Source organism: Takifugu flavidus, chromosome 20, assembly GCF_003711565.1.
Source record: "Takifugu flavidus isolate HTHZ2018 chromosome 20, ASM371156v2, whole genome shotgun sequence".
Lineage (NCBI taxonomy): Eukaryota > Metazoa > Chordata > Actinopteri > Tetraodontiformes > Tetraodontidae > Takifugu > Takifugu flavidus.
In genome coordinates, this window is record NC_079539.1 from 6,559,214 (window position 1) to 6,584,303 (window position 25,090).

The following is a 25,090-nucleotide window of genomic DNA, read 5'->3' on the forward strand; positions in this document are numbered from 1 at the left end:
TGTGGTCAGCTGTCAGATTTTGTGGTAGTCTTTAGAAGGAAAATGATCAGAAAAGCCTTTTCTGGCCCTCACGTGTTTCTAAAGTGATGTTGGAAGGACATACGTGTAATATGATGGAAAGGAACTTTATTAAAATGGTAGAAAACAAGGTTTGCATTGAAGGAAAATAATTGCAACATTTAGATTCTTTTGGTGTGGACCCCCTTTTCATTCATCCAGTTTATATTAATCCACAAAGATAAAGCCACTGGAAGACATTGTGCCTCCCATCATCTGAAGAAGATGCAAGATTTACAGTTGCCTTGAGGACTGAAAACACAGTGAAGGTCTGAATGCCTCCTGACACCATGCTAAAACCCAGTTTTCCCTCTTTGGAAACTGAGACTTCTCAATCATCAAGAGTGTCACAGTCTGTGTTTAGGATGTTCATGATGTTTTGCGTGTTGCAGCTCTCTGATCTCTCACAAAACCTGTAAATATATCTTTTACTCTCTGGTTGACTAAGCACAAAGCGCCACCGTATCTTTTGTACTGTGATGGTGATCTGTTCATGTCAGCAATACACACCACATGATTGTTGAGGTTTGTACCCACACACCACTTGGAATGGTCTTTTGTAGGAGGCCACTGACCCAAACCAGTTGTTATGGTTTCAACGTTGATCACTTGATGGAAGTTTTTAATACAGTAGGATGTGTCGTGCCCAGCCTGGCAGCCCCAGGTCTGCGCCATCACGTTACCCCTGATCAGGCGTCCAATAGTAACGTAAAGGTCTCCATCTGCAAGCAAAAACAGATCAGCTGTCTCCTCATGTCAAACAAGACACTTTACCTCTACAACCGAGAGGTTCTGGGAAAACTGCACTTTAACAAAGGGTTGCCTAAATCACACCTTTTGGCTGCTCGGATGTTTGTTTGGCTATGCTGAAAAAGGCCATCTTTGCTTTTGATTGGAGCCTTTGGACAGCGCTGTTCACAGGGAGAAAATCCCAGTTGGCAGCCTTCTTCAGTTCGTCATGGAATTGTTCCGGAATGTCGTGTTCAAATGGGAAAGCTCTAATGTACCGCAGGTGTTTACCTGAAAAAGGGTGACATGGAACAGTTTGAGACCAGCCCCAGTCAATTTTTAATGTCTGACGTTACCTATTTTTTTGAATTCAGCGTAGGGAAATGTGACACAGATGAATATTTGGCCGTTTTGTTTCCCACTCTTAGGCCAGAATGTATTTTTATTCCTCCTGTATGGGAATTGTGGAGTGCTGTGCAAGAGCCAGACTCCGCTGTCAGTTCTGTCCACCATCAGAACCCCTGAGGAACAAGATGAAGGTCAAAATCAGCCGAAACTCGTATTCATTAATCAGAGATCAGAGGCGCCAAATCAATAACTTTGTGGGGAGAAATCGGAAGCAAAAACAGCAGCACAGGAAGGCTTTTATCTTTTTCTGATTTTTTCCCCAAACCTCTGTGTAGTATTTACGTTTCACAGACCTTTGATGATGACTGAAAGATGAGCTAAAGTTTACCTTTGCTGTGGCCAAAGGTTTTTTCCGCATTGCATCCTGGAGGATGATCGTTGTAGCTGATAAAACCAAAGTTTGCGGGCTTTAAAAAAAAATCCAGAAATGGGATATTTGGTGGGCCCACGACAAAGACCTGGACAGAACGTTTATTATTCTCTTACCATTGACCTGATCGGCATGAAGAGTGGCTTCAGGGTGTTCGCCAGGGCTCCTTCTGGATCGTCGATGCCCTTAGAGTTTGATATCCGGGGACTCATGGCGGTTGCTCCATTTGAATTGATGTAGATGTACTCCACGCCGGTTAGTTTTGAGTCTACAGGTGCCTTATACAAGATATACCTGACCAGAAGTGGAGAAATGGTAGGTTTTATAGAAATCTTTACAGAGCAGAAGTTTGGGCTCTCACCAGTCCACAATGCCGTTGTTGTTGTCCCTGCAGGTCACCGTGGCGTCGGAGCCAGCCAAGATCAGACCGAGAGTCAGCACCACCCCCCACATGACGGGACTGCAACACCCACAGCAGCACGTTAGACGGCCTCAGTCTGATAACGGCACGGCTGGGGGTGCCAATCTACATGTGTTGGAATTTCTTGAATCCCACCCTGGGATCCACAAATCGTAAATCAAACCATCACTTGTGCCCACTTTGGTCATTTCACCCCACTCCGAAAAAGGGAAAAAGTCCGGACTTGTCGGTGGTTTTTTGTTTCAACCCTGCCTTGGCTATAACCTTCCGTTATCTTTTTGTTCATTATTTGAAACGCAGCATGTTTGGACAGTTTCACCCCACATACAGACACACAAAGCTTTTCAGTGTTCTTACTTTTGCTTTCATGAAGTAAAACAATCCTCTTAAACTACATGTTCCTCCCCCCTGACTGAACATATGCTGAAGGATTCACTTCATTCACACTTCATGCAGAAATGCACCAGATTGACCTTTGAAGTGTCCAGGGAGGCCTGGAGATGGATACAGCTGCCGGGAACCTTCTCAGGGTCACGATTGTTGAATCTGTATTTAAAAGAATCAGTTCAGCATGAGAGAGTCAAGTTTTACCAAGATGAAGAGAGCCCACTTACTGCCGAGAAGGAAACGAACGCTCACGAAATCTTCTGCTGGCCTCTGCTTCACGCCTCCCTCTTCAACAGCTCCGCTTTATAGCTCTGTGTCCCATTCCAATGCATCAAACTGGCCAATCAACTCTCTGCTAGTCAGGATTAACTAGTCTGTGTATGGTGTTAAGCACAGACTCATCTCTGCCAAAAGCAATATTTATCTGGACCTGTGAACCCTCGAAACAGTTTTCTGATCTCAGTCAGACTTACTGTTTGAATAATGATGAAAAGAATAAAAGAATCAAACAACATTTAAGGATCTATTTGAAAGTTCAAGTCCTTTTTGAACGGTTGGTTAAAAATATGCAGAAAACTGAAAATTAGCTCTAAATTTGCATCAGAATTATGGCCCTAATGATTCCAAACTCCTGTCATTCACACCACTCCCTGAAGTCTCTCCCTAAGACTGTTGGTTTATTGGATTAAGAAACTAAAGGAGGAGACATCTTTGTCATCTCAGCTTGTGTGTAGTGTGTAAACAGCAAATAACGTGATCTGTCCAAGCCAAAGCCTCCACTTGTTATCTGAATTGGCACCAGCACAGGTAGAGGAGGGGTTTATTTTTGTTTTTCTCCAGGAAAATTAGGACAGGAGAGATAAAACTCGGACTTTACTATTTGACCAGATAAAGAAGCCATTGTGAACTGGTCCCACTGGGAGTCCACACCCCAGACTCCAGGATGCTTCTGAGTTCACACATTCTCGTCATCATCTTGCTCAGCTTCTGGACCTTTCCTCTGTCCCTTTGTCTCTCTCCCGTAAGAACATTAGTGATCTTTATGTCTTTCCCAAACAGATCCTCTGGCAGAGTTCACCGGCCAAAGAAGCATCTCTGATTGTGCCACTCGAGGCTCCGTCAGAGGTGACGGTTTCATTCTGCTGTGCAGTAAGTTGGCCCGGTCAGTGAGAAGCACTCGTGAGTGGAACTCAGTACCCGAGGAGGTTAAATGGTCACAACATACAAGGTCTTCACCAAAAATGAAAATGTGGCTTATCAACACCCCTATGAGCCAACTCGGACAGACAGGCCTGTTGCAATGTTCTGACGTGATTAAACGATATGTGGAGATGTCTTAATAGTGAGTGTTTGGATGTGTGTCTTGTATTGTGTTGTGTGGGCGTTGGATGCTCTGGGCTCCTTCAGCAGTTCGTTGTGTGCGTCGTTTGGTGCCTTGTCAGGTGTCTAACTACAGTATGTGTTTCCATGTAGATGGATTTTATTGCTTTTAACATCATTTAACATCAAATCAACAACGATAAAGATCAACAGGGACATCACTGAGTCAAAGATGAAGGACTGTTAATCACTCAGCCCACGTTCTGTCGGCTTAATCACCAAACCGTTCATACTGTCCACTCCAGAACAAAGAGGGTCACTTAGTGATGGGCAAATGATACCGAGGCTTCGGAGCTTGTGTCGAAACACCAGCGTCACGTGACCGATGACGTTTGAAGCTTCGAACGCCGTCGCTGCTTCGTTGCTTCAAAATGTTTGGAAGCCTGTCATTGGCTCAGTCTTTCAGTGTGTGTCACTGGTTCATGGCGTTTCAACGCATTTCATGGCGAGTGCCACCAATAAGTGACGTTCTAATGTTTGGGATCATTTTGATCTCATAGCACCAAATAAGGTATAATGCAGATCATAGCATACATTTTATGTTTCCATAATTGAATTGTATTTTTAATTTTTAAATGGGTCTCAAAATTACAATTGCTCGTAGGCGCGGTGTTTGCGATGCACACAAGAGTTGTCGTACAGCAACAACACATCATCTATGCTGAGACACTCGGGATGATGACAATCATGACCCTGTCGACACTGGAAATCCTGACAGTAAGCTAAATATATACATATATATGCTGTATATATGTATGTGTGTGTCTATTTATTGTCGATGTTGTGTTGAAACATCAGTTTTTTTTACTCAGTCATTCATTGTCTTACTGTCTGTGTCATAGATATTTGAAAGAACAAATTTTGACAAGAGCTGAGGATCCCCTGAAGTACTGGGTGGCACGAAAGACTTTAAATCCTACGCTGTGGAAACTTGCATGCAAGTATCTGTGCATCCCAGCATCGTCTGTTCCCTGTGAAAGGACATTTTCCAAAGCCGGGGAGCTGGTCAGCCAGAAGAGGAGCAGACCGAAGCCTGGAACAGCAGAAAAAAATATATTTCTCAATAAAAAAGTGTGAAGAGGAAATAACTTGTCTGCTTCTGTGAATAATCATTCCAAATCAATCATACAAGTCCCCAAATGACAAACCATCACCTTTAAAATAATGTTTCTGAATTCAAACACCATGATCATTTGCAAAGTAGGAAGGATCTCTAATCCTGTTGGGGACTTTTAGTACAGTTTTTAAATAAATCTCAAAGTGTTCAATGAACCCTTAACCAACACTGAACCCTTAACATAATTTGCATTTATTCTTTAGGTTAATCTTGAATGTGTTTTAGATTAAGGTGGTGAGCATCTGCATATTTTATTGTAAAGACAATATAATCATTATTTGGTATCAATGAACAAAACCCCTGGATGAGCACACGATGAGCTTTTCTTGGTGTCATGGGATTGAAACAGTGCCAGTGCTTGAGTCGTGCTCTTTGGAGGTTGCTATGGCTACAGTTGTCCACCAGATGTCACCATCACTGAGGTCTTTGGCTACAATAATTTGCCTGCCCAGGCATAAACCTCTTATGCCGAACACGTACATTGACCATAAATCTATTTGTGTGAAAAATTGTTTACACCAGAGTTTATAAGTGGCAAATAGCTGAATTTAAATGAGTGTAGGGTATTTTCTTATTCTCATTTCGGAAATTACTACTACTCACACAAGCGTAAGAAACAAACATGGCATTAAAGTCACAACATTGTTGTAACTTCCTGGTATAAATATGAATGAGACTCATTATAATCAATAAATTACGTATTGCTTACAAAGGTTATTTTAAAAACAACAAAACAAACCCTCAAAGAGATGTTCCGGAGGTCACGCGCCAGGCCTCGCGCGTGGAAGGAGCAGAGCTGGGACTAATTAACCAATCAGCATCTTCGGGATGGGCATTTGACACGGGAGGTGGCGGCCCTGCCCCGCTTTCAGACCGGACTATGCGGGAGACGCGGAGAGGACCGAACCGGACCGGACGGGACCGGACCATGTTGGCGACTTCCAGACACGGCGTGATAGCCGCGATTTGGGTCTTTTTGGCGGTTCTAGCTCGGCCCGGCGCAGCGGATATCCCGGGCCGGGAGCCCGGCGCTCGCCTGGATGACTTCGAGCAGCTGTTTTCAGACTTGGAGATCCCCAGGGGGTCACCGGAGGGAAGCTCGTATTTCCCGGTGCAGGTCTGGAAGTTTCTGATAGGTAAGAAAGTAGTGGCTCCGCCGGGCCGGACCGAACCGTGGCTCAAGTCTGGGAGGATGTTGAGCGTTCTTGCTATACATTTCCATCTTAACCTGTTAGAGATAAGGGTTTAGGTTGCATTATTGGAGGTTAGTGTTTTAATATGTACACTACAGTAGTAGTTGGTTCTTTATGAAGATCTGCTTCATTTCGCGATCAAGCGAGTTGTCTCATTTATGAAGGTGAGAATTTGACTTTGCTGTGTTATATGGCTGTTCTGGGGAAATTCACAGGACTAAATTTAGTTTGGAGTATTTCCTTGTGGATTTAAATATATGAAAACTGCAGCTGTCCACCTTGTCATGGACTGGTGACTGGCGTTGGTATTTCGGAATGTTAAACAATTGAGCATGTTGTCTTGTTTCAGAGTTCCATGATCATGGAGAGTCTTCAGATTTTGGTCGACCTCAATATCGCTGCAGCGACAACATTCTGTCCATCCGCGTTTCTCGTGTCCGATACTCAAACTTGAAACTGGAAGGCAAGTTTGTTTGGCATTCTTCTTTAACTTCGGAACTCCTGTCTGTGTTAATTAAACCGGGACTAAAAATCATTTCCAGGCTCTGAAGTCTGTTATTACTGAAACTACAAATTTTAGCATCGTAATCACTTCTGGGTCCTTCCTCCCCCTCCGTCTCCACAGAATGGAGGATGTGGAGCTATCCCAAAGGTCACACCCTCCTATCAGTCCGTGCACTTGGACCATGGCTGCTGCTGAAGATCCCGTACACCAGTGACTACGTAGCAACATGGGTAAAAGTTACACGATGAGTGCTCATCAAATGTTTGTAGCGACAACTTGGGTAATGCCTATCTGCTGCTCATCACTGATCAAAACCCATAATCCATCATGCAAGGAAGCAATATGTCTATTGGATAACTTTTTTTACTGTATACACTTGTGTAATGTTCAGTTCGGGTACCTGCACTTGTTAGTGTCGGCAGCAATGGACACACTTTGGGTAATTCTGTCTAAACCTGCAGTAACTTGAATTTTTCTGTAACTAGGCTTGCCCCTTGATTTAACCATAATGCTGTCTACTGCAGTCTTTATGATTGAGTTACTTTTGTCTCTGCAGGTTTCAAATGGAGTGTGGTTTTGCCACTTGCAATTGAGCTATTTTGACCATCTAATGCAGGAAAATGTGACTGCTGTTGCCATCTGCCAGAATCCGGCAACATCACAACCCGTAGTTCCATTGATGGCTTGTAATAAAACAGAAGTCACTGTTAAGTTGCCTGTTGGCACCAAATTGAAGAGATTCACAACTCTGGGAGAAAAAATTGTTGGCAAATTGACCACAACAATTGCAGAAGCAGAGTATGTGAGGATCTCCACAGATGGCAAGATGGTATGGAAAATCTTAACTGATTATGTAATTTGAGAGCTAAATTGAGAGCTAATTGAGATTTCCCCCTTCCCCCACTAGAATTCAATCTATGAAATGGTTTTCATTTCTGGTGACAAAATATTCACAACACTGGCAGCTTGTTCTCGTGGAGCAAACCTAAAGAAGCGCAGTCGTCAACCAAGAGATGCACGGAAACCAAGACAAACCGTCACAATTGAGCCTCATTGTGAAGGAGAGAATTGCAGAACAGTGACCCCAGAGGTGACGGAGTGTCCCAAAGCTTATGATTGGTGGGATTTTGACAACCTGCCTCTTGCTGAGGCCCGTCCAGACCAGGGTGATGACTGTGAGGACAAAGACCTTAGAGAGGGCAACAGTGAGGGGGTTGACGTAGGAGGTGGCGAGGACTGGTGGGATTCGGCTACAATTCCTTTTGATGAAATTATATATGTCACTAGTCCATCCACCATGCTGACACCACAGGACAGCGCCCTGGAAAACTGTGATGAGGACATGGGCAGGGACAACGAGGCCCCAAATGGCTTAGACGAGGATGACATGACGGGTCCAAATAGCTTCGACCATGATGGCGACATAGGCCCAGCCCCAACAAGCTTCGACAATGGCATCCCCGATGAGGACGAAGATGCAGGGGGCAGCAAGGACTGGTAGGATTGGTACACGTTGCCTTTTGATGGCAAAACGCACATCACTAGTCCATCCACCAAGCTGGCCACGACAAGCTTGGATCACAGCAGCACCATCCTTGGTGACAACCATCCACAGGATGGCGGCCTCGACAACTGCGGGCACAACGAGGATGAGGGTGAGGGCGGCGAGGGCAAAGGTGACGGCAGCGAAGGTGACTGGTGGGATTTGCTTGCATTGCCTTTTGATGACAAAACGCACATCACTAGTTCATCCACCAAGCTAGCAGCGACGAGCTTCGACCATGGCGGCACCGTCCAGGATGGCACCTTTGATAACTGCGGAGAAGGGGACGATGACAGAGACTGGGAAGTCGGGGGAAACAACGGAGAAGGAGACATTGGGGACGGGGATGACGAAGAGGATGACGGGCAAGGAGATGTTGGTGACGGCAAGGGAGATGACGGCAAAGATGACCCCGAGGGCGGGGACGGAGACAACTGGGAAGACGGCGACCCGGACGACGGAGACAAAGACGGAGACAACTGGGAAGGCGGCGACCCAGAAGGAGACGACGATGGCGACAAAGGCAACGACCCGGGCGACTGCGACGGAGACGGCGGCCCGACGACGAGCCCCACCACGACGACGACGACGAGCCCCACCCCGACGACGACGACGAGCCCCACCCCGACGACGACGACGACGAGCCCGACGACGACGACGACGAGCCCGACGACGACGACGACGAGCCCCACGACGACGACGACGACGACGAGCCCCACGACGACGACGACGACGACGAGCCCCACGACGACGACGACGACGAGCCCCACGACGACGACGACGACGACGAGCCCACACGACGACGAGCCCCACGACGACGACGAGCCCCCACGACTACGACGAGCCCCACGACGACGACGAGCCCCACGACGACGACGAGCCCCACGACGACGACGAGCCCCACGACGACGACGAGCCCCACGACGACGACGAGCCCCACGACGACGACGACGACGACGAGCCCCACGACGACGACGAGCCCCACGACGACGACGAGCCCCACGACGACGACGAGCCCCACGACGACGACGAGCCCCACGACGACGACGAGCCCCACGACGACGACGAGCCCCCACGACTACGACGAGCCCCACCACCACCACGACGCCGACGACGAGCCCCACCACCACGACGACGGCGACGACGAGCCCCACCACCACGACGACGCCGACGCCGACGAGCCCCACCACCACGACGACGCCGACGACGAGCCCCACCACCACCACGACGCCGGGGAGGAGGCGGCGGTGCTGGCGGCGCTGGAGGCGACGGCGGCGCTGGAGGAGACGGCGGCGCTGGAGGCGCTGGCGGCGACGGCGGCGCTGGCGGCGACGGCGGCGCTGGCGGAGACGGCGGCGCCGGCGGAGACGGCGGCCCGACGACGACGAGCCCCACGCCGACGACGACGAGCCCCACGCCGCCGACGACGACGAGCCCCACGACGAGCCCACACGACGAGCCCCACGACGACGACGACGAGCCCCACGACGACGACGACGAGCCCCACGACGAGCCCCACGACGAGCCCCACGACGAGCCCCACGACGAGCCCCACGACGAGCCCCACGACGAGCCCCACGACGAGCCCCACGACGACGAGCCCCACGACGACGACGACGACGAGCCCCACGACGACGACGACGAGCCCCACGACGCCGCCGCCGACGGAGAGCCCCACCACCACGACGCCGCCGACGACGACGAGCCCCACCACCACGACGCCGCCACGACGACGACGACCCCACCACCACGACCACGACGCCGCCGCCGAGCCCCACCACCACGACGCCGCCGACGACGACGACGAGCCCCCCACCACGACGACGACGACGAGCCCCACCACCACGACGCCGCCGCCGAGCCCCACCACCACGACGCCGCCGACGACGACGAGCCCCACCACGACGCCGCCGACGACGACGAGCCCCACCACGACGCCGCCGACGACGACGAGCCCCACCACGACGCCGCCGACGACGACGAGCCCCACCACCACGACGCCGACGACGAGCCCCACCACCACGACGCCGCGACGACGACGACCCCACCACGACGCCGCCGCCGCGACGAGCCCCACCACGACGCCTGGAGGAGACGCGGCGCTGGAGGGACGGCGGCGCTGGAGGAGACGGCGGCGCTGGAGGAGACGGCGGCGCTGGAGGAGAACGGCGGCGCTGGAGGAGACGGCGGCGCTGGAGGCGACGGCGGCGCTGCGGCGACGGCGGCGCTGGAGGCGCTGGCGGCGACGGAGGTGGAGGCGACGGAGGCGACGGCGGAGGCGACGGAGGCGCTGGAGGCGACGGCGGAGGCGGCGGCGCTGGCGGCGCTGGAGGCGACGGCGGCCCCACGACGACGAGCCCCACCACGGCGACGACGACGACCCCACCACGACGCCGCCGACGAGCCCCACCACCACGACGACGAGCCCCACCACCACGACGCCGACGACGACGAGCCCCACCACGACGCCGACGACGACGAGCCCCACCACGACGCCGACGACGACGAGCCCCACCACGACGACGCCGACGACGACGAGCCCCACCACGACGACGCCGACGACGACGAGCCCCACCACGACGCGCCGACGACGACGACCCCACCACGACGACGCCGACGGCCCCACCACGACGACGCCGACGAGCCCCACCACGACGACGCGACGAGCCCCCCACCACGACGACGGCGACGACGAGCCCCACCACGACGCCTGGAGGAGACGGCGGCGCTGGAGGAGACGGCGGCGCTGGAGGAGACGGCGGCGCTGGAGGAGACGGCGGCGCTGAGGCGACGGCGGCGCTGGAGGCGGCGGCGGCGCTGGAGGAGGCGGCGGCGGCGCTGGAGGAGGCGGCGCAGCGGCGGCGCTGGAGGTGACGGAGGAGGCAGCGGCGGCGCTGGAGGTGACGGAGGAGGCGGCGGCAGCGGCGGCGCTGGAGGTGACGGAGGAGCGGCGGCAGCGGCGGCGCTGGAGGTGACGGAGGAGGCGGCGGCAGCGGCGGCGCTGGAGGTGACGGAGGAGGCGGCGGCAGCGGCGGCGCTGGAGGTGACGGAGGAGGCCCCACCACGACGACGGAGAGCCCCACCACCACCACCACGACGACGGAGAGCCCCACCACCGTCTCCTCCGGCACCGCCACCACGACGACGGAGAGCCCCACCACCGTCTCCTCCGGCACCGCCACCACGACGACAGAGAGCCCCACCACCACCTCCGCCACCGGACGACGACGGAGAGCCCCACCACCACGACGACGGAGAGCCCCACCACCACGACGACGACGGAGAGCCCCACCACCACCACGACGACGGAGAGCCCCACCACCGACGACGACGGAGAGCCCCCACCACACCACGACGACGGAGAGCCCCACCACCACCACGACGACGGAGAGCCCCACCACCACCACGACGACGGAGAGCCCCACCACCACCACGACGACGGAGAGCCCCACCACCACCACGACGACGGAGAGCCCCACCACCACCACGACGACGGAGAGCCCCACCACCACCACGACGACGGAGAGCCCCACCACCACCACGACGACGGAGAGCCCCACCACCCCACGACGACGGAGAGCCCCACCACCACCACGACGACGGAGAGCCCCACCACCACCACGACGACGGAGAGCCCCACCACCACCACGACGACGGAGAGCCCCACCACCACCACGACGACGGAGAGCCCCACCACCACCACGACGACGGAGAGCCCCACCACCCAACGACGACGGAGCCCCACCACCAACGACGACGGAGAGCCCCACCACCACGACGACGGAGAGCCCCACCCCACGACGACGACGACGAGAGCCCCACCACCACGACGACGGAGAGCCCCACCACCACGACGACGGAGAGCCCCACCACGACGACGACGACGGAGAGCCCCACGACCACGACGACGACGGAGAGCCCCACGACCACGACGACGACGCAGAGCGAGCCCCACGACCACGAACGACGACGCAGAGCCCCACGACCACGACGACGACGCAGAGCCCCACGACCACGACGACGACGCAGAGCCCCACGACCACGACGACGACGCAGAGCCCCACGACCACGACGACGACGCAGAGCCCCACGACCACGACGACGACGCAGAGCCCCACGACCACGACGACGACGCAGAGCCCCACGACCACGACGACGACGCAGAGCCCCACGACCACCACGACGGACGACGACGACGACGACGATGATGATGATGACGACGATGATGACGACGATGACGACGATGACGACGACAAATGCGACAAATACCAGGCCAAAGCCGACAAATACCAGGCCAAAGCCGACAAATACCAGGCCAAAGCCGACAAATACCAGGCCAAAGCCGACAAATACCAGGCCAAAGCCGACAAATACCAGGCCAAAGCCGACAAATACCAGGCCAAAGCCGACAAATGCAAAGCCACCACCACGACGACGACGGAGAGCCCCACGCCACCACCACCACGACGCAGAGCCCCACGACGGACGATGACGACGATGACGATGACGACGATGACGACGATGACGATGACGACGATGACGACGACGACGACGATGACGACGACGATGACGACGACGACGACGACGACGACGACGACGACGACGACAAATGCGACATACCAGGCCAAAGCCGACAAATACCAGGCCAAAGCCGACAAATACCAGGCCAAAGCCGACAAATACCAGGCCAAGCCGACAAATACCAGGCCAAAGCCGACAATACCAGGCCAAAGCCGACAAATGCAAAGCCACCACCACCACGACGACGACGACGGAGAGCCCCACCATGACGACGACGACGGAGAGCCCCACCACGACGACGACGACGGAGAGCCCCACCACGACGACGACGACGGAGAGCCCCACCACGACGACGACGACGGAGAGCCCCACCACCACACGGATGACGACGATGACGACGATGACGACGATGACGACGATGATGACGACGATGATGACGACGATGACGATGACGACGATGATGACGACGACGACGATGACGACGACGACGATGATGACGATGATGACGACGATGATGACGACGACGACGACGACGATGATGATGACGATGACGACGAATGCAACAAATACCAAGCCAAAGCCGACAAATACCAAGCCAAAGCCGACAAATACCAAGCCGAAGGCGACAAATATAAAGCCGACAAATACCAAGCCAAAGCCGACAAATACCAAGCCAAAGCCGACAAATACCAAGCCCACAAATCCAAAGCCGACAAATACCAAGCCAAAGCCGACGAATACCAAGCCAAAGGCGACGAATACAAAGCCGACAAATACAAAGCCAAAGCCGACAAATACAAAGCCGACAAATGCAAAGCAAAGGCGACGAATACAAAGCCGACAAATACAGAGCCAAACAAAGCCGACAAATACAGAGCCAAAGCCGACGAATACAGAGCCAAAGGCGACGAATACAAAGCCGACAAATACAAAGAAAAAGCCGACAAATACAAAGAAAAAGCCGACAAATACAAAGAAAAAGCCGACGAATACAAAGCCGAAGCAGGCGGCAAGGGCGACAAGGGCGGCGGAGGCAAGGGCGACAAGGGCGGCGGAGGCAAGGCGACAAGGGCGGCGGAGGCAAGGGCGACAAGGGCGGCGGAGGCAAGGGCGACAAGGGCGGCGGAGGCAAGGGCGGCGGCGGCAAGGGCGACAAGGGCGGAGGCAAGGGCGGCGGCGACGACAAGGGCGACAAGGGCGGCGGAGACAAGGGCGACAAGGGCGGCGGAGACAAGGGCGGCGGCGGCGGAGACAAGGGCGGCGACAAGGCGGCAAGGGCGACAAGGGCGGCGGCGGCGACAAGGGCGGCGGCGGCGACAAGGGCGGGGCGGCGACAAGGGCAAGGGCGACAAGGGCAAGGGCGACAAGGGCGGCGGCGACAAGGGCGACAAGGGCGGGGCGGCGACAAGGGCGACAAGGGCGGCGGCGACGAAGGGCGGCGGCGACGACAAGGGCGGAGGCGACAAGGGCGACAAGGGCAAGGGCGGCGGCGGCAAGGGCGGCGACGACAAGGGCGACAAGGGCGGCCGAGACAAGGGCGACAAGGGCAAGCGGCGACACAAGGGCGACAAGGGCAAGGGCGGCGACGACAAGGGCGACAAGGGCGGCGGCGACAAGGGCGACAAGGGCAAGGGCGGCGGCGACAAGGGCGGCGGCGACAAGGGCAAAGGCGGCAAGACAAGGGCGACAAGGGCGGCGGCGACAAGGGCAAGGGCGGCAACGACAAGGGCGGCGGCGACAAGGGCGACAAGGGCAGGGCGGCGGCGACAAGGGCGACAAGGGCAAGGGCGGCGGCGACAAGGGCAAGGCGGCGGCGACAAGGGAAGGCAAGGGCGGCGGCGACAAGGGCAAGGGCGGCGGCGACAAGGCGCGGCGCGACAAGGGCGACAAGGGCGGCGACGACAAGGCGGCGGCGACAAGGGCGACAAGGGCGGCGGCGACAAGGGCGACAAGGGCGGCGACGACAAGGGCGACAAGGGCGGCGACGACAAGGGCGACAAGGGCGGCGGCGACAAGGGCGACAAGGGCAAGGGCGGCGGCGACAAGGGCGACAAGGGCAAGGGCGGCGGCGACAAGGGCGACAAGGGCAAGGGCGGCGGCGACAAGGGCAAGGGCGGCGACAAGGGCAAGGGCGGCGACAAGGGCGAAGGGCGGCGACGACAAGGGTGACAAGGGCAGGCGGCGGCGACAAGGGCGGCGACGACAAGGGCGACAAGGGCAAGGGCGACAAGGGCAAGGGCGGCGGCGACAAGGGCGGCGGCGACAAGGGCGACAAGGGCAAGGGCGGCGGCGACAAGGGCGACAAGGGCGGCAGAGACAAGGACGACAAGGAGTAATGTGACATGAAAGACGAGGACACGTTTGACAAGCGATTATTTAAAGTAGCAGCTGGTTGTGGCCCACTGCTGCCTCTATCAAACAGAATCCCACTCGTTCCGTCACCACACCCTCACCCCAGCCTGTTGCTTGATTTGATTTTTTCACACCCTGAACTGATTCTAAATATTTGTAAAGTAAGCAATGTGTAAAATGACTGTAATAAAGTCTCTGGAGGAAAAGAACATTTTGGTGAGTGTTCTTTGCACTTTATAGAAGGCAAAACTCTTAAAGGTGTTAGACTGGATTTGTCAATGGGCTAATGTGTTAACACGCTGATATTGAGACTTTTAACACTGGGAACCCAATTTGAGTTGGGCCTGACTAATCTCTCGGTGTGGAATCCACAGCTGTTTCTCTCACGTCAAGTTTTTGAACTCTTGGAAACTGGTACCAACCTACGACAAGCTGCCATGTAGCTGGAGATGAGTCCAGTTGTAATCTGTGGAATTTGGCATATGTGGAGGGGAAGTTGTGGAGAAACTCGACTTGCTAGAAAAAGTACTGATTGACAGACCCCCCCCCCCCCCTTAAATAAAAGTTGTTCCTGTGTAATTTTATACACTTTTGTAAATTCCCAGTCTAGGAGCTCTGGGTGCAACATGGAAGGCCCCAGCTTCCCAAGGTTCTAAATGGCCAACATTATCAGGTTTGTTTTGACAACCAAGGAATTGAAATGGGTCATCAGCACCAATCTCTTCAGTGTGAACTTGACTCCAAAATAACAATCTTTTTACTGAATCAAAATCAAGTGAAAGACTTGGCGAAAAGATAACAAAATGGCAGTTCCCTCCTACTCTTCCATGTCACACATCACAATTTAGCAAGATGCATCTGAGGCCCATTGGAGCTCGGAAGGCGATGAGCTCAGACAGCAGCCATCTTGGTGTTAAACTTCAGTCCCTCCTGGACGGTCTACCGATTGACCAATAACCGACCCATCTGCAGCAGGTGACATTTGCACAGGGAAAACGCAAGAGGACAGTCAGTGTGAATGAGACTCTTATTTAAAATATTTTAAAAAGAGAAATGACAAGACCCCAAACTTTGAAAGGAGAGTAAATTTCATGCGTTTATTTTTGTGCCACAACATATTAATCGGATGATCAAGATTCATTTCATACTTTATTTACGGGACAATCTGGTACGAAGACCTCATTGCACAGCATAAACACGACAAAGGATTCCATTTAAATCCCAGGGATTCCTGCAGCCAAACTGCTGGAATGCTCAATGACGCAACCATTCTGAATACAAGCCAACATCTGCCGCTATCGGGACGTCATTGCAGGAGTGTCTGCAGTCGAAGGGCAGAGATGTTCCCGGCTGGCGCGCTGCCGCTGAAACTAAACGTGGCAGTGTTTTAGCCTTCATTCAGACCAGACACAGAGTGAATAACAGAGGATACCGGCATAAATACAGCATCGTATACGAAGAGATTATGTATGAAGACAGTTTTCATGAGTTATATATTCTGATGCGTAGGCTGCAGTGTGGAAGGTACCAAAGAGTAGTGTGGTGTGATGGTGAAACATACAGCTTCATCATTATGACTTAAGGTGGGTTGAACAAGGGAGCTGCACCGACAACTGGAGTGTTACTGTATGCTGCTGGAGTGGGAGTCTGTGATTGTCCTTGACTGCTCCTCTTCATCGTCCTCTCTCATTGTTGACCTCATGCCATAAATGATGGTGGCTGTTCGTGTGCAATTGTGTGGGTTCTAGGTGGCGACAAGGAGGGGAGTTGGTCGATGGCTTCGTCTCAGTCTGCTTAGCTGCCCTCCGCTCCTGTACAGGCGGCAGCTCCGGGACTATAGGGGCAAACGGATGTGCATGGCAGTACTGTTTGGGCGTGCGGCCAAAATATAGATGGCACTCTCCTTTAAAAACTCTGCCCAGTTGACTCGCCTGTTGAACGACAACAGCAAAAGGTCACAAAACGCCTCTGCAAGCTGAGCAAAGGCAGGACTTTTTACTTTAACCTTCTTACCGGAAGAGCATTAACATTAAAACTGAAACCTTTTATTCATTTGAATTCCCCAGTTCTCCCATTTTCACATCCAAATCTGTGAAAATCAATTTCACAGATCATTGTTGTTTTGCAGGAGCTTACTTTCTGCAAAACAATCTTAGTTCTGAGAAAGATTTTCATTCCGAGCCCTGCATCGAGCTTTGGCCTCACCTGAGACAGCTGGGACAAACTTAAAGAGAGGACAAACCTGATCTCGTCAGGTTTGATGCAGTCCCTTCCCAGGCTGGTCGGGCTGCTCTCGTAGATGGGGCCAACGTGACTTATACTGAACCAAAGGACAGAGGAGGAGTGAAAAAAACCCAATCCATGTTTGTTCCGTGAGGATCTGCTAGATCTTCTGACTCACCTCACGTTGCAGCATTGTGAGTCTTTACTGAGCGTATGGAACCAGGACTGCTGGGCCTGCCGGCATTCCGCTCTGGTGACCAGGCCGTCTTTATCCTGGTCGAGATTCAGGAATGCGGTCCGTGCCGTGTCTCTCTCCTTGGCAGTCAAGAGACGCACCAGTGAATTCTGGGAAAAATAGAGAGCGGGAATGCTTCATTTCCTGCTCCAATTCAGGGACCGACAGAGAATATTTTCAGGTTTCATTTTTAGGCTGTTTGGTGTACCCCCCCCAAACTAACCTGACGGCACGTTTTGAGCAAAGCCAAAATGCAGTATAGGTGAGTGACTTGGTAATAAAGAGGTCACAACCAAGAGCGTCACCATCAAAGCTATCCTCAGCCCTGACGGCTCAGTCAAACTGTTGGCACCAACAGATTAGATGATGGTGACCAGATTATAGCCCCGGCAACTAAGGATTCTGTCACAGCTGCGGGCAATCGTGCCCGTGAGCCGCTTCGCCCCGCACACCTGTTGTGCATCAGGACTCTAATGAACGCTCATCTTCAACCCCGGAGGCACAGCTGCTCCCGGCCAGATCGTTATTCGTTCCCAATGACTTTCCAGCGTATTCCTGTTTGCCTGCCCGCCCGGTTCCGACCTTGCCTGTTCCTGACCATTCTGTTAAGCCTGTCCCCCGGTAAACTCTGTCTGCCTTCTGCCTGATCTCGACCTTGCCTGTCCCCGACTATTCTGTTCTGCTCGCTCCCCGGTGAATCCCGTCTGTTGTCTGTTTCCGACAATAAAGCGGTGTTCAGCCAGACTCGTGTGGGATTCTGTCGTTCCATCGTACGTTTTTACGCTACCTCTGTACGAAGCTTTGTCAGCACTGCCAGAGACTCAAAGTAGAGGAAATCCGACCATTCGATCTGACCCTTCCTGTCAGGGTCCAGCGCCGCAAACTGGGCCAAGACTTCCTCTTCTTGTTCATCGGTCAGATCTTTATCAAACTGCTGCTTGGAGACAAAGTGGCGGTACTGCAGCAGCTCGTCTGACACGAGACATGACTCTGCAAGAGCGAGTTCACCTCATTAGTCATGAAGTTGATCATAAAATGATGGTAGAGGGCTCACAAAACTCTTGATTACTGGGTCCCGGGTTTGGGTTAGAGCTCTATGTGTTGTGTGATCAAGCCCTTAAAACTGACCTGGGATAATTTTGCACTGCTTGAAGGTCTCCATCAGACTGTACATCTCCTCCTCTGTCAGCAGTAGATTCAGATTGTCCTGCAAGACAGTTGTCAATTTCCAGGTATTTAATTGATTTGTGATTGGCATCTGCACTGAAAAACACAATTTCCACTGAGTTGTTGGTTATTCAGATGCTCCTCAGTCAGCCTCATAAACCCCTCATAATTAAAATAACAGAGCCCCGCAGGCTGACCTTCCAGAGGAAATTACATCAAAAGAAGCTTTACGCTGATTAAATGCAGCTCAGGTGAGTAGGTGAGTAGAATGAAATTTCACATTGCACAAATAACCTGTATCACTGACTGTTCTGAAGTCGGAGCAGATTAATAATTAATTCTTCGACATTTACTAGAGGGTGCAACATTTTTGTTCATCTTTGCCTGCTATAATTATAATACCCAAAATTGCAGCCTTAGAAGTTATTTTAAGATTTATTCTTGAGAGGTGTCCTTTCATAGAAAAGAAAGTCCATCTCAAATACGCCAGAGATGTTCTAAAAAGTCCAGAGCAGTAACACAAATAGGTCTTCTGGGGCAGCTACTCAGGCTCCACGAAACTGAAGCTGCTGAAGTGAGTTCTGTCCGTCGTGGCTGTCATCTAAGAGCACGTCGGCTGCACCGCAGAAGCCAGAACCTTCAGCCTCACGAGGCCTCAGAGACCTCAGCCTCCAGAGCCAGTGTGAAATCACACGTGAGATTCAACAGATGGGGAATCAGTATGAGCCGACTGCTGCACGCAGATGAAGGCAGCTGCCACTTGAGCAGCGTGAACCCTCTGCAGGAGCGCAGAGAAGCTCCTGGCATCTTCCTGTGTTTGCACACGGCTACAGGCTGGAGGGTCCTGCTGCAGGCGGCTCTCACAGGGTGGTCTCCACAGCAGCGCCCATCAAATTCCCGGTGTCCCGTGAGAGGCAGCGGGACCCTTTGTGGGACCTATAGAGCAGAAGCTGACACGAGGAAGAAGGATCATGGCTGAATGTGTGATCAGCGTGGAGTGGAGCAGGAATGGAGTGTTTTTCATTCTGGAATCTTTTTGTTTTAAAATCACCTGCGAATTGTGGCCCCCGTTTTTCACTCACGTCACAATGGAAGTTCATCAAAGAGAATTTAGATATAAAACATGCATTAAACAAGCTGAAATAACAAATGTTTGTCATTAATCTCACAGATTTTTGCAGAGAATGATTTTATTTGCCGTGGATGTTTTGGTTGTTCTTCCTGATCAGACCTGAAGGTGGCGTTCACTCACGCAGTAGTAGCAGCTCCAGCCCGTCCTGGTTTTGGCTGTATCGCGCATCTCTTGCAGGGCCTCGGCTCGGAGGTAGCCCAGCTCCCTCAGGCAGCCGTCATGGAACACCCGGGTGCAGATCCGGCAGGGGTAAAGGTCATCGGCCGTCCACACCTCGCACACATCGCACATCTCTTCGCTCGGCGGCTGAGGCGGAAAAGTTACGGCGTAAACTGAGGGTCAAAAACATCCTCGGATGTGCGACGGGCTCAGATATTCATGGAAGGGATCAGGAAGCTCGTTTTAGCTCACGAGTTCAGCATTTTAACGGGAACTAAGGCAAAGTTCTCTGTTCAATACAGAAAATGTTCTAAAGGCAGGCTGAAGGCCAGACAGGAAAAGGTCAACAAGCTGACAAACTCGTCTTAAAGGTTGTCAGAGATTTTTTTTTACTGATCTATTAACTGAATACTGTAAGTGTGTCATTTTGGAGTGTGTGGAGTCAACGGCAGCTGGAACCTGACTGGAAATCAGGTCAGGCCCAGGCGTGGCCTCTCCGACCAGTGAAGACCAGTTTGGTCTGACTGTCTTACATAAGGAAGAATATCGAGACAGGTTTCACTGGGAGATGAACATCCGAGTGATGTGTGACTGATGGAATGGTGCCATATTTGGAACAGAAATGAGGATTAGTGTGAAGATCATTTTTTGCCTTTTTTCTGCACCCTTCAGCGGGGGGGGCGTTGCCATGTGACCTCCGGGCTTTGAAGGGTCCTTCAGATGGACAACGCTTCACACGACACCAGAGGACATAAAGAACTTTCTCACCTTCAACAGGACCGTTTACATAAGGCTCAGGCAACCCCTCACAGCCAAAACGAGGGAGGAGAGATAATTCCCTGTTGCCAGGGAGACATCTGTGAGACAGCTCTATAATCCCTGGCTTTGCCATGTGTGTGTCGGGGGGGTTGATCTTTAGTGTTCCTGATTTGGGAATGCTCAGTGATCAGGAGGCGTCTTCACATTTTCCCTCAAAGAACAAAGGTGACTATATTTGTAGATCTGCGTTCCTAAAGATGAAGAATTCTTAAGTACCTGTTCCGTTTTGTCCAGCTCCACCTCCACTGGCTGGTCATCACCCGCTTCTCGTTTGGGCCGAACAAACGCCGGTGGCGTCAGTTGGTGGCTCTTGTCCAGCTCCTCGGGCTCCACACCTTTCCCATCTCGTAACCTGGACCAGGCCTCCTGGTTGACCTTGCTCTCCTCCCTGGTTGGCACTGACATCTGCTGCGAGGGGACCAGGCTGGAAGAGTGGTCAGGTTCTTCTGACTTTGCCTCCTCTGAGATCATTTCTTCAGGACTGGCTGATGGTCTAGCAGGGGTCTCCTTCTCCTCCAGCTCCTCTTCCTGCTTGGTTCCAGCCTGACGGTCCCTGACGCCGGCCTGGAATGCTGAGATGACTGCGTTGCATTTCTGCACCTTCTCCACCTGCTGCTTCTTTGACATGAGAACTCCCATGGCTGCAGAAGGAGACAGTCACAGCAGGAGGAGGTATTGATCTCGGCGGTGATTGGTAACGTCAACTGATCTGTAGGCTAAGATGAAATGTCCCAGGTTATCCACCCAAGACACACCACTTCCTGTCATGTGATTGGGATTTCTACAGTATGAACCTCGAGACTGACGGTTAAACCAGGAAAAAGGGATTTCCTGTTTCCTGTCGTGCTCTGATCACTTTGTCAATTGTTTCGACGTTCGCAGCGATACTCTGCTGGTAACAAAAGCCGAAACAGAGCGGCATTACGAGCAGATTATTTTAAAAATTACAATCAAGCAATGTTGTGTTAGGATTTTCGTCATTACGACATCATCTGTCTTATGAAAGAAATTCAAACTCCCACTGACAGCTCCCTCCCGTGCCTCCCGGTGCATGCTGGGAAAATGCCACATGTCAGAGGGAATCTCTTCACGCGGCCGTTCACAAGCATGTAAGATGAAATAGCACACGATAAGAAGAGCAGTTTTGCACATTTGCACTTCAGCGAGACGATGCCATCGTTGAGAAGCTGATTACAGCCCACTTATGGGGTGTGCGTGTTTGCTCTGATGCATTCTCATAAGTGCTAACAGGAAATTCAATCTCCTCCATCTAAAGTGAAGCGGGAGTCGCCCGCCTTCCCTCTCTCCACGCTCAGAGTGGAACAGCTGTGCTGCAGGATCGGAGAACAACCCTGAGAACTTGTGCTCAGGCATCTCTGTGCACACCTTCTGGGCCCCGGACCCCAAACCGAACAAGTGAGGCCCCTCAAAGTCTCAAGACTGTCGTTGCCAGATTAGTTCGACTGTGATGAAGAGTGGAAGAGGAGGAGGAGGAACATTCTTTCCTCCTGTTCACCTGCACATGACTTCACACAGAAGATCAGTCTCCCTGGAAACGGCGCCCTCGTGCAGTGCGACAGGAGCTGAGGCCAGCTCCCAGTTCAGGCTCTTTGTTCTCGTTTCAGGTACATCTTTAACAATCAGGCACACGTCCTGTGATGACCCCCTCGCCCCCCTCGCCCCCCCCCCCCCCACAACACCCCCACGTGACTTTTCACTAAGCTGATGGAGATTTTAGCCCGTTGGCTGGTCTCATTGCTCACATAGAGCAGAAAGAGCAGAGCCTGGTCCTCACATCCTAAAGCTGTGTGTGTGTGTGTGTGTGGTGTGTGTGTGTGTGTGTGCGCGCGCGCATCTTGCACTCCATTTAAAGACCCCCACGCTGATCCTCTTTCAGTCCCAAAAGTCATTTTGATGTCTTGTGATAGGTGACTTCGGAAGGTTCTGGGTTCGGCTTTGACCCTCGTGCATCAAACTCTGGCATCATAAGATCAATCCCTGCTGCTCTTAAACCGCCAAACAGGAAGTGACTCGGTCACTAATGACACGCTGAGGTCAGTATTAGTATTCCGGCCCTGCTGCTGGTGTCACCGTGAGGGAGGAACCAGGACGCCTCGCGCGGTACCCTTGGAGGTCACATGATCAGCGCTGAGCCTCCTCACCCTTGAAGAGATGTTTCTGTTCTATTTTAGATGACAGAAAATCAGGATTCCCCCCCCAAAATGAAACGTTTGCAGCGTTTTAGTCCCACAAAGGGGGAAAATGATGCCGAGTGAATCTGTTTTTAGAACAGAGATGGTCTGATGACACTTAGAATGTGTAACGGGTCCAGACCAAACTCCTTTATTACTATTTCATTTGATTATGAATTATTCAGGTCCAGGGAGCGAACAGACACAAGCGGTGGGTTCCAGCAGCAGCTACGACACTGAATTTGGACCACCTAATGACTAATGACTCCTACATCTGAAAGACATTTCCCAATATTTAAATAGTAAAGGCAAGACCTCTAATGTCCATGGACTCTAATGTTCACTTCTGACAGCTGAATCTAAACAATGTCCATCAGTCCTGAGCTCGTAAACGCCTCACGGGACAAAATGTTTCCAGACATACAGAGCTCAGAGTGAATGCCTGAATTTGCAAGTGTGTAAAACGACCTGAAAATGCATGATGCTGATTCATTATCATTGTTGACGTCTGAATGATGCTGTAGCGTTGATGCTAACACCCCATGTTCCCACCCTGAATAAAAACAGCTCCACACCTGTCAAGTGTGTGCACACACCCATGAACAGGAACCGTCTCCGCTCTCTGCCTCTGAACTCCACTTGCTGCCTGGTTTAATATTCCCATCATCACTGCCTCTGCCCAGGAATGCAGGTCAAGAAATAATCTCCACATCATTTATGAAAGCAAATATGTGATGGTGATCAAACACTAAGCTCTGTCATGTGTGTGTGTGTGTGTGTGTGTATTGTGTGTGTGTGTGATGTTCGATGGTCTGGCCAAGCTTTAGTTCTGCTTCTCTCCCAGTGAGTACTGGGATGTACTCCAATATGCCCAGTGAGCCTGACTGGGAATAATTAAAAGAAAGTGGGTGAGTGAGGTGCCGTCGCTGCTCACGCGTGGACACGCTCACTGTTTTCTGTTGAAATCATCCAGCAGGTGGCGCCAGAGAGCGCGTGGCTTCACCTTCAGGGGCACAGGTCATCCATCTTTATTTAAACTGCACAAAAACACTTTGGAGACTTTTAGCTGTTAAAGTTTCTTTAGATAATGGTGAAATTTTCGGGTGACCTGTCTCTTCAAATTCCCCCTTTTTTACCCAAAGATGCAGAAAAGCGGATGTTGCTATGTATCCTGGTGTCACTGCTGATTAGAATCCCAACCATTCCTCCCTTTCAGCCCTTGTTAAGCGGGCGGGGAGGAGACATCTTTGAATAGAAGTCCCCACAATGACTGCCTTTTTCATGGGAACAAGTCTCACCCAGAGACCAGGGAACCAAAGACCTGGAACTAATTCCACTAACGAGTTCACCCTGATCCCAGAGAAGGAACAGAACCTGCAGAAGACCTCAGACGTGAAGCAAACCAGAGAAGAACCCCCCTCCATCATGCTTTCCTCCCGCACGAACGCCTCTGCTCCAGATTGAGCCTGCGGAACCGTCTGCGCCTGAAAGCCGGAGGAGGTGAATGCGTCTCTGCTGGAGACGCTGCCACCCCCCCTCCCCAAACTGGGGTCTCGTGTGGGACGGAGAGGAGCCGCAGTCTCTGTCACACAACTTAAAGGTGTTAGGTCACAAGACGGCGGTGACGCACACGCATCACCTGCTCAGGAGCTCGCGGCCCCGCTGTGGGGGGGCTCCTCCACACCCATCCTGACCAACAAACTGAGCGTCGGGCTGTTATGTAAGTCTGCGGACTCACCGAAAACAGTGAACGGCTGCTGCTCTTACTGGCTCCGCGTCCCGATCCTGGTCCTGGTCCTGGTCTCACCACATTCCAGCATGGCAGAGTGCGCGCGGTGGGAAGCGGACTGGTCCGAGCGGCGCGGAGGGCTTCCTGCTTCCTCGTCTCCTCTCCTCTCCTCTCCTCTCTCCTCCTTCTCCTCTCCCTCTGTGACGGAGGACACGCAGCAGATCCAACTTATGCGGTCAGAACTTGCAGCCCTCCCGCTCGGTCCCGGTTCTGATCATCCAGGTTAATAACTTGTCAGTGTCGAACCAGCTGCGTCGTGATTGGCTGAGACCCCGCAGCTCCAGAAATACTGACGCGCAGAGAGAGCAGCCAATTATCGCACACGGGAGTTCAGCGTGCGTGCGTGCGTCAGCATGCACGCGCATGTCTGCGGAGAAGAGGGATTAAAGAA

At 52.9% G+C, this 25,090-nt stretch overlaps 3 protein-coding genes and 2 long non-coding RNA genes across 7 annotated transcripts; 2 read left to right on the forward strand and 3 right to left on the reverse strand.

Moving 5' to 3' along the window:
* Positions 1-109: 109 nt before the first annotated feature.
* LOC130517325 (plancitoxin-1-like) lies at positions 110-2,881 on the reverse strand. Of its 2 annotated transcripts, none has more exons than XM_057019126.1 (8): positions 2,600-2,881; positions 2,459-2,531; positions 1,926-2,024; positions 1,681-1,858; positions 1,523-1,601; positions 1,143-1,307; positions 892-1,077; positions 110-779 (listed from the first exon to the last, which is right to left on the reverse strand). In XM_057019126.1, exons 3-8 carry the CDS (start codon positions 2,015-2,017, stop codon positions 427-429), a joined length of 1,053 nt encoding a protein of 350 aa, XP_056875106.1. In that variant the 5' UTR covers positions 2,018-2,024; positions 2,459-2,531; positions 2,600-2,881; the 3' UTR covers positions 110-426. The 2 variants fall into 2 exon arrangements, with proteins under 2 accessions (XP_056875106.1, XP_056875107.1); XM_057019127.1 differs by having other exon boundaries at positions 1,926-2,121.
* A 340-nt stretch (positions 2,882-3,221) lies between these two features.
* On the forward strand, positions 3,222-4,840 carry LOC130517327 (uncharacterized). The gene is made up of 2 exons (XR_008947695.1): positions 3,222-4,469; positions 4,595-4,840. It is a non-coding gene; the product is annotated as an uncharacterized LOC130517327 (long non-coding RNA).
* LOC130517328 (uncharacterized) lies at positions 3,835-5,768 on the reverse strand. Its single transcript, XR_008947696.1, has 2 exons — positions 5,609-5,768; positions 3,835-4,785 (listed from the first exon to the last, which is right to left on the reverse strand). It is a non-coding gene; the product is annotated as an uncharacterized LOC130517328 (long non-coding RNA).
* LOC130517323 (uncharacterized) lies at positions 5,767-8,068 on the forward strand. Its single transcript, XM_057019124.1, has 5 exons — positions 5,767-6,005; positions 6,412-6,525; positions 6,688-6,797; positions 7,124-7,396; positions 7,475-8,068. Exons 1-5 carry the CDS (start codon positions 5,798-5,800, stop codon positions 8,066-8,068), a joined length of 1,299 nt encoding a protein of 432 aa, XP_056875104.1. The 5' UTR covers positions 5,767-5,797.
* A 7,985-nt stretch (positions 8,069-16,053) lies between these two features.
* Positions 16,054-24,892, reverse strand: phf24 (PHD finger protein 24). Of its 2 annotated transcripts, none has more exons than XM_057017927.1 (8): positions 24,649-24,891; positions 20,935-21,359; positions 19,861-20,046; positions 18,570-18,648; positions 18,229-18,431; positions 17,385-17,551; positions 17,226-17,303; positions 16,054-16,914 (listed from the first exon to the last, which is right to left on the reverse strand). In XM_057017927.1, the coding sequence occupies exons 2-8, from the start codon at positions 21,355-21,357 to the stop codon at positions 16,818-16,820; spliced, it is 1,233 nt and encodes a 410-aa protein (XP_056873907.1). In that variant the 5' UTR covers positions 21,358-21,359; positions 24,649-24,891; the 3' UTR covers positions 16,054-16,817. The 2 variants fall into 2 exon arrangements, with proteins under 2 accessions (XP_056873907.1, XP_056873908.1); XM_057017928.1 differs by lacking the exon at positions 16,054-16,914 and adding an exon at positions 17,046-17,072 and having other exon boundaries at positions 17,189-17,303; positions 24,649-24,892.
* Positions 24,893-25,090: the final 198 nt, after the last annotated feature.

What these genes read in the sequence shown, in the direction of transcription:
- LOC130517323 (XM_057019124.1), top strand. Translation starts at nt 5,798, where the DNA reads ATGTTGGCGACTTCCAGACACGGCGTGATAGCCGCGATTTGGGTCTTT. An exon ending in GGTCTGGAAGTTTCTGATAG is followed by an intron (nt 6,006 to 6,411) that starts GTAAGAAAGTAG and finishes GTCTTGTTTCAG; the next exon opens with AGTTCCATGATCATGGAGAG. An exon ending in TCTCCACAGATGGCAAGATG is followed by an intron (nt 7,397 to 7,474) that starts GTATGGAAAATC and finishes TTCCCCCACTAG; the next exon opens with AATTCAATCTATGAAATGGT.
- phf24 (XM_057017927.1), bottom strand. Translation starts at nt 21,357, where the DNA reads ATGGGAGTTCTCATGTCAAAGAAGCAGCAGGTGGAGAAGGTGCAGAAA. An exon ending in GCAGTGCAAAATTATCCCAG is followed by an intron (nt 18,432 to 18,569) that starts GTCAGTTTTAAG and finishes TCGCTCTTGCAG; the next exon opens with AGTCATGTCTCGTGTCAGAC. An exon ending in TCACAATGCTGCAACGTGAG is followed by an intron (nt 17,304 to 17,384) that starts GTGAGTCAGAAG and finishes CCTTTGGTTCAG; the next exon opens with TATAAGTCACGTTGGCCCCA.
- LOC130517325 (XM_057019126.1), bottom strand. Translation starts at nt 2,017, where the DNA reads ATGTGGGGGGTGGTGCTGACTCTCGGTCTGATCTTGGCTGGCTCCGAC. An exon ending in TCATGCCGATCAGGTCAATG is followed by an intron (nt 1,602 to 1,680) that starts GTAAGAGAATAA and finishes TTTTTTTTAAAG; the next exon opens with CCCGCAAACTTTGGTTTTAT. An exon ending in CGCTGAATTCAAAAAAATAG is followed by an intron (nt 1,078 to 1,142) that starts GTAACGTCAGAC and finishes ACCCTTTTTCAG; the next exon opens with GTAAACACCTGCGGTACATT.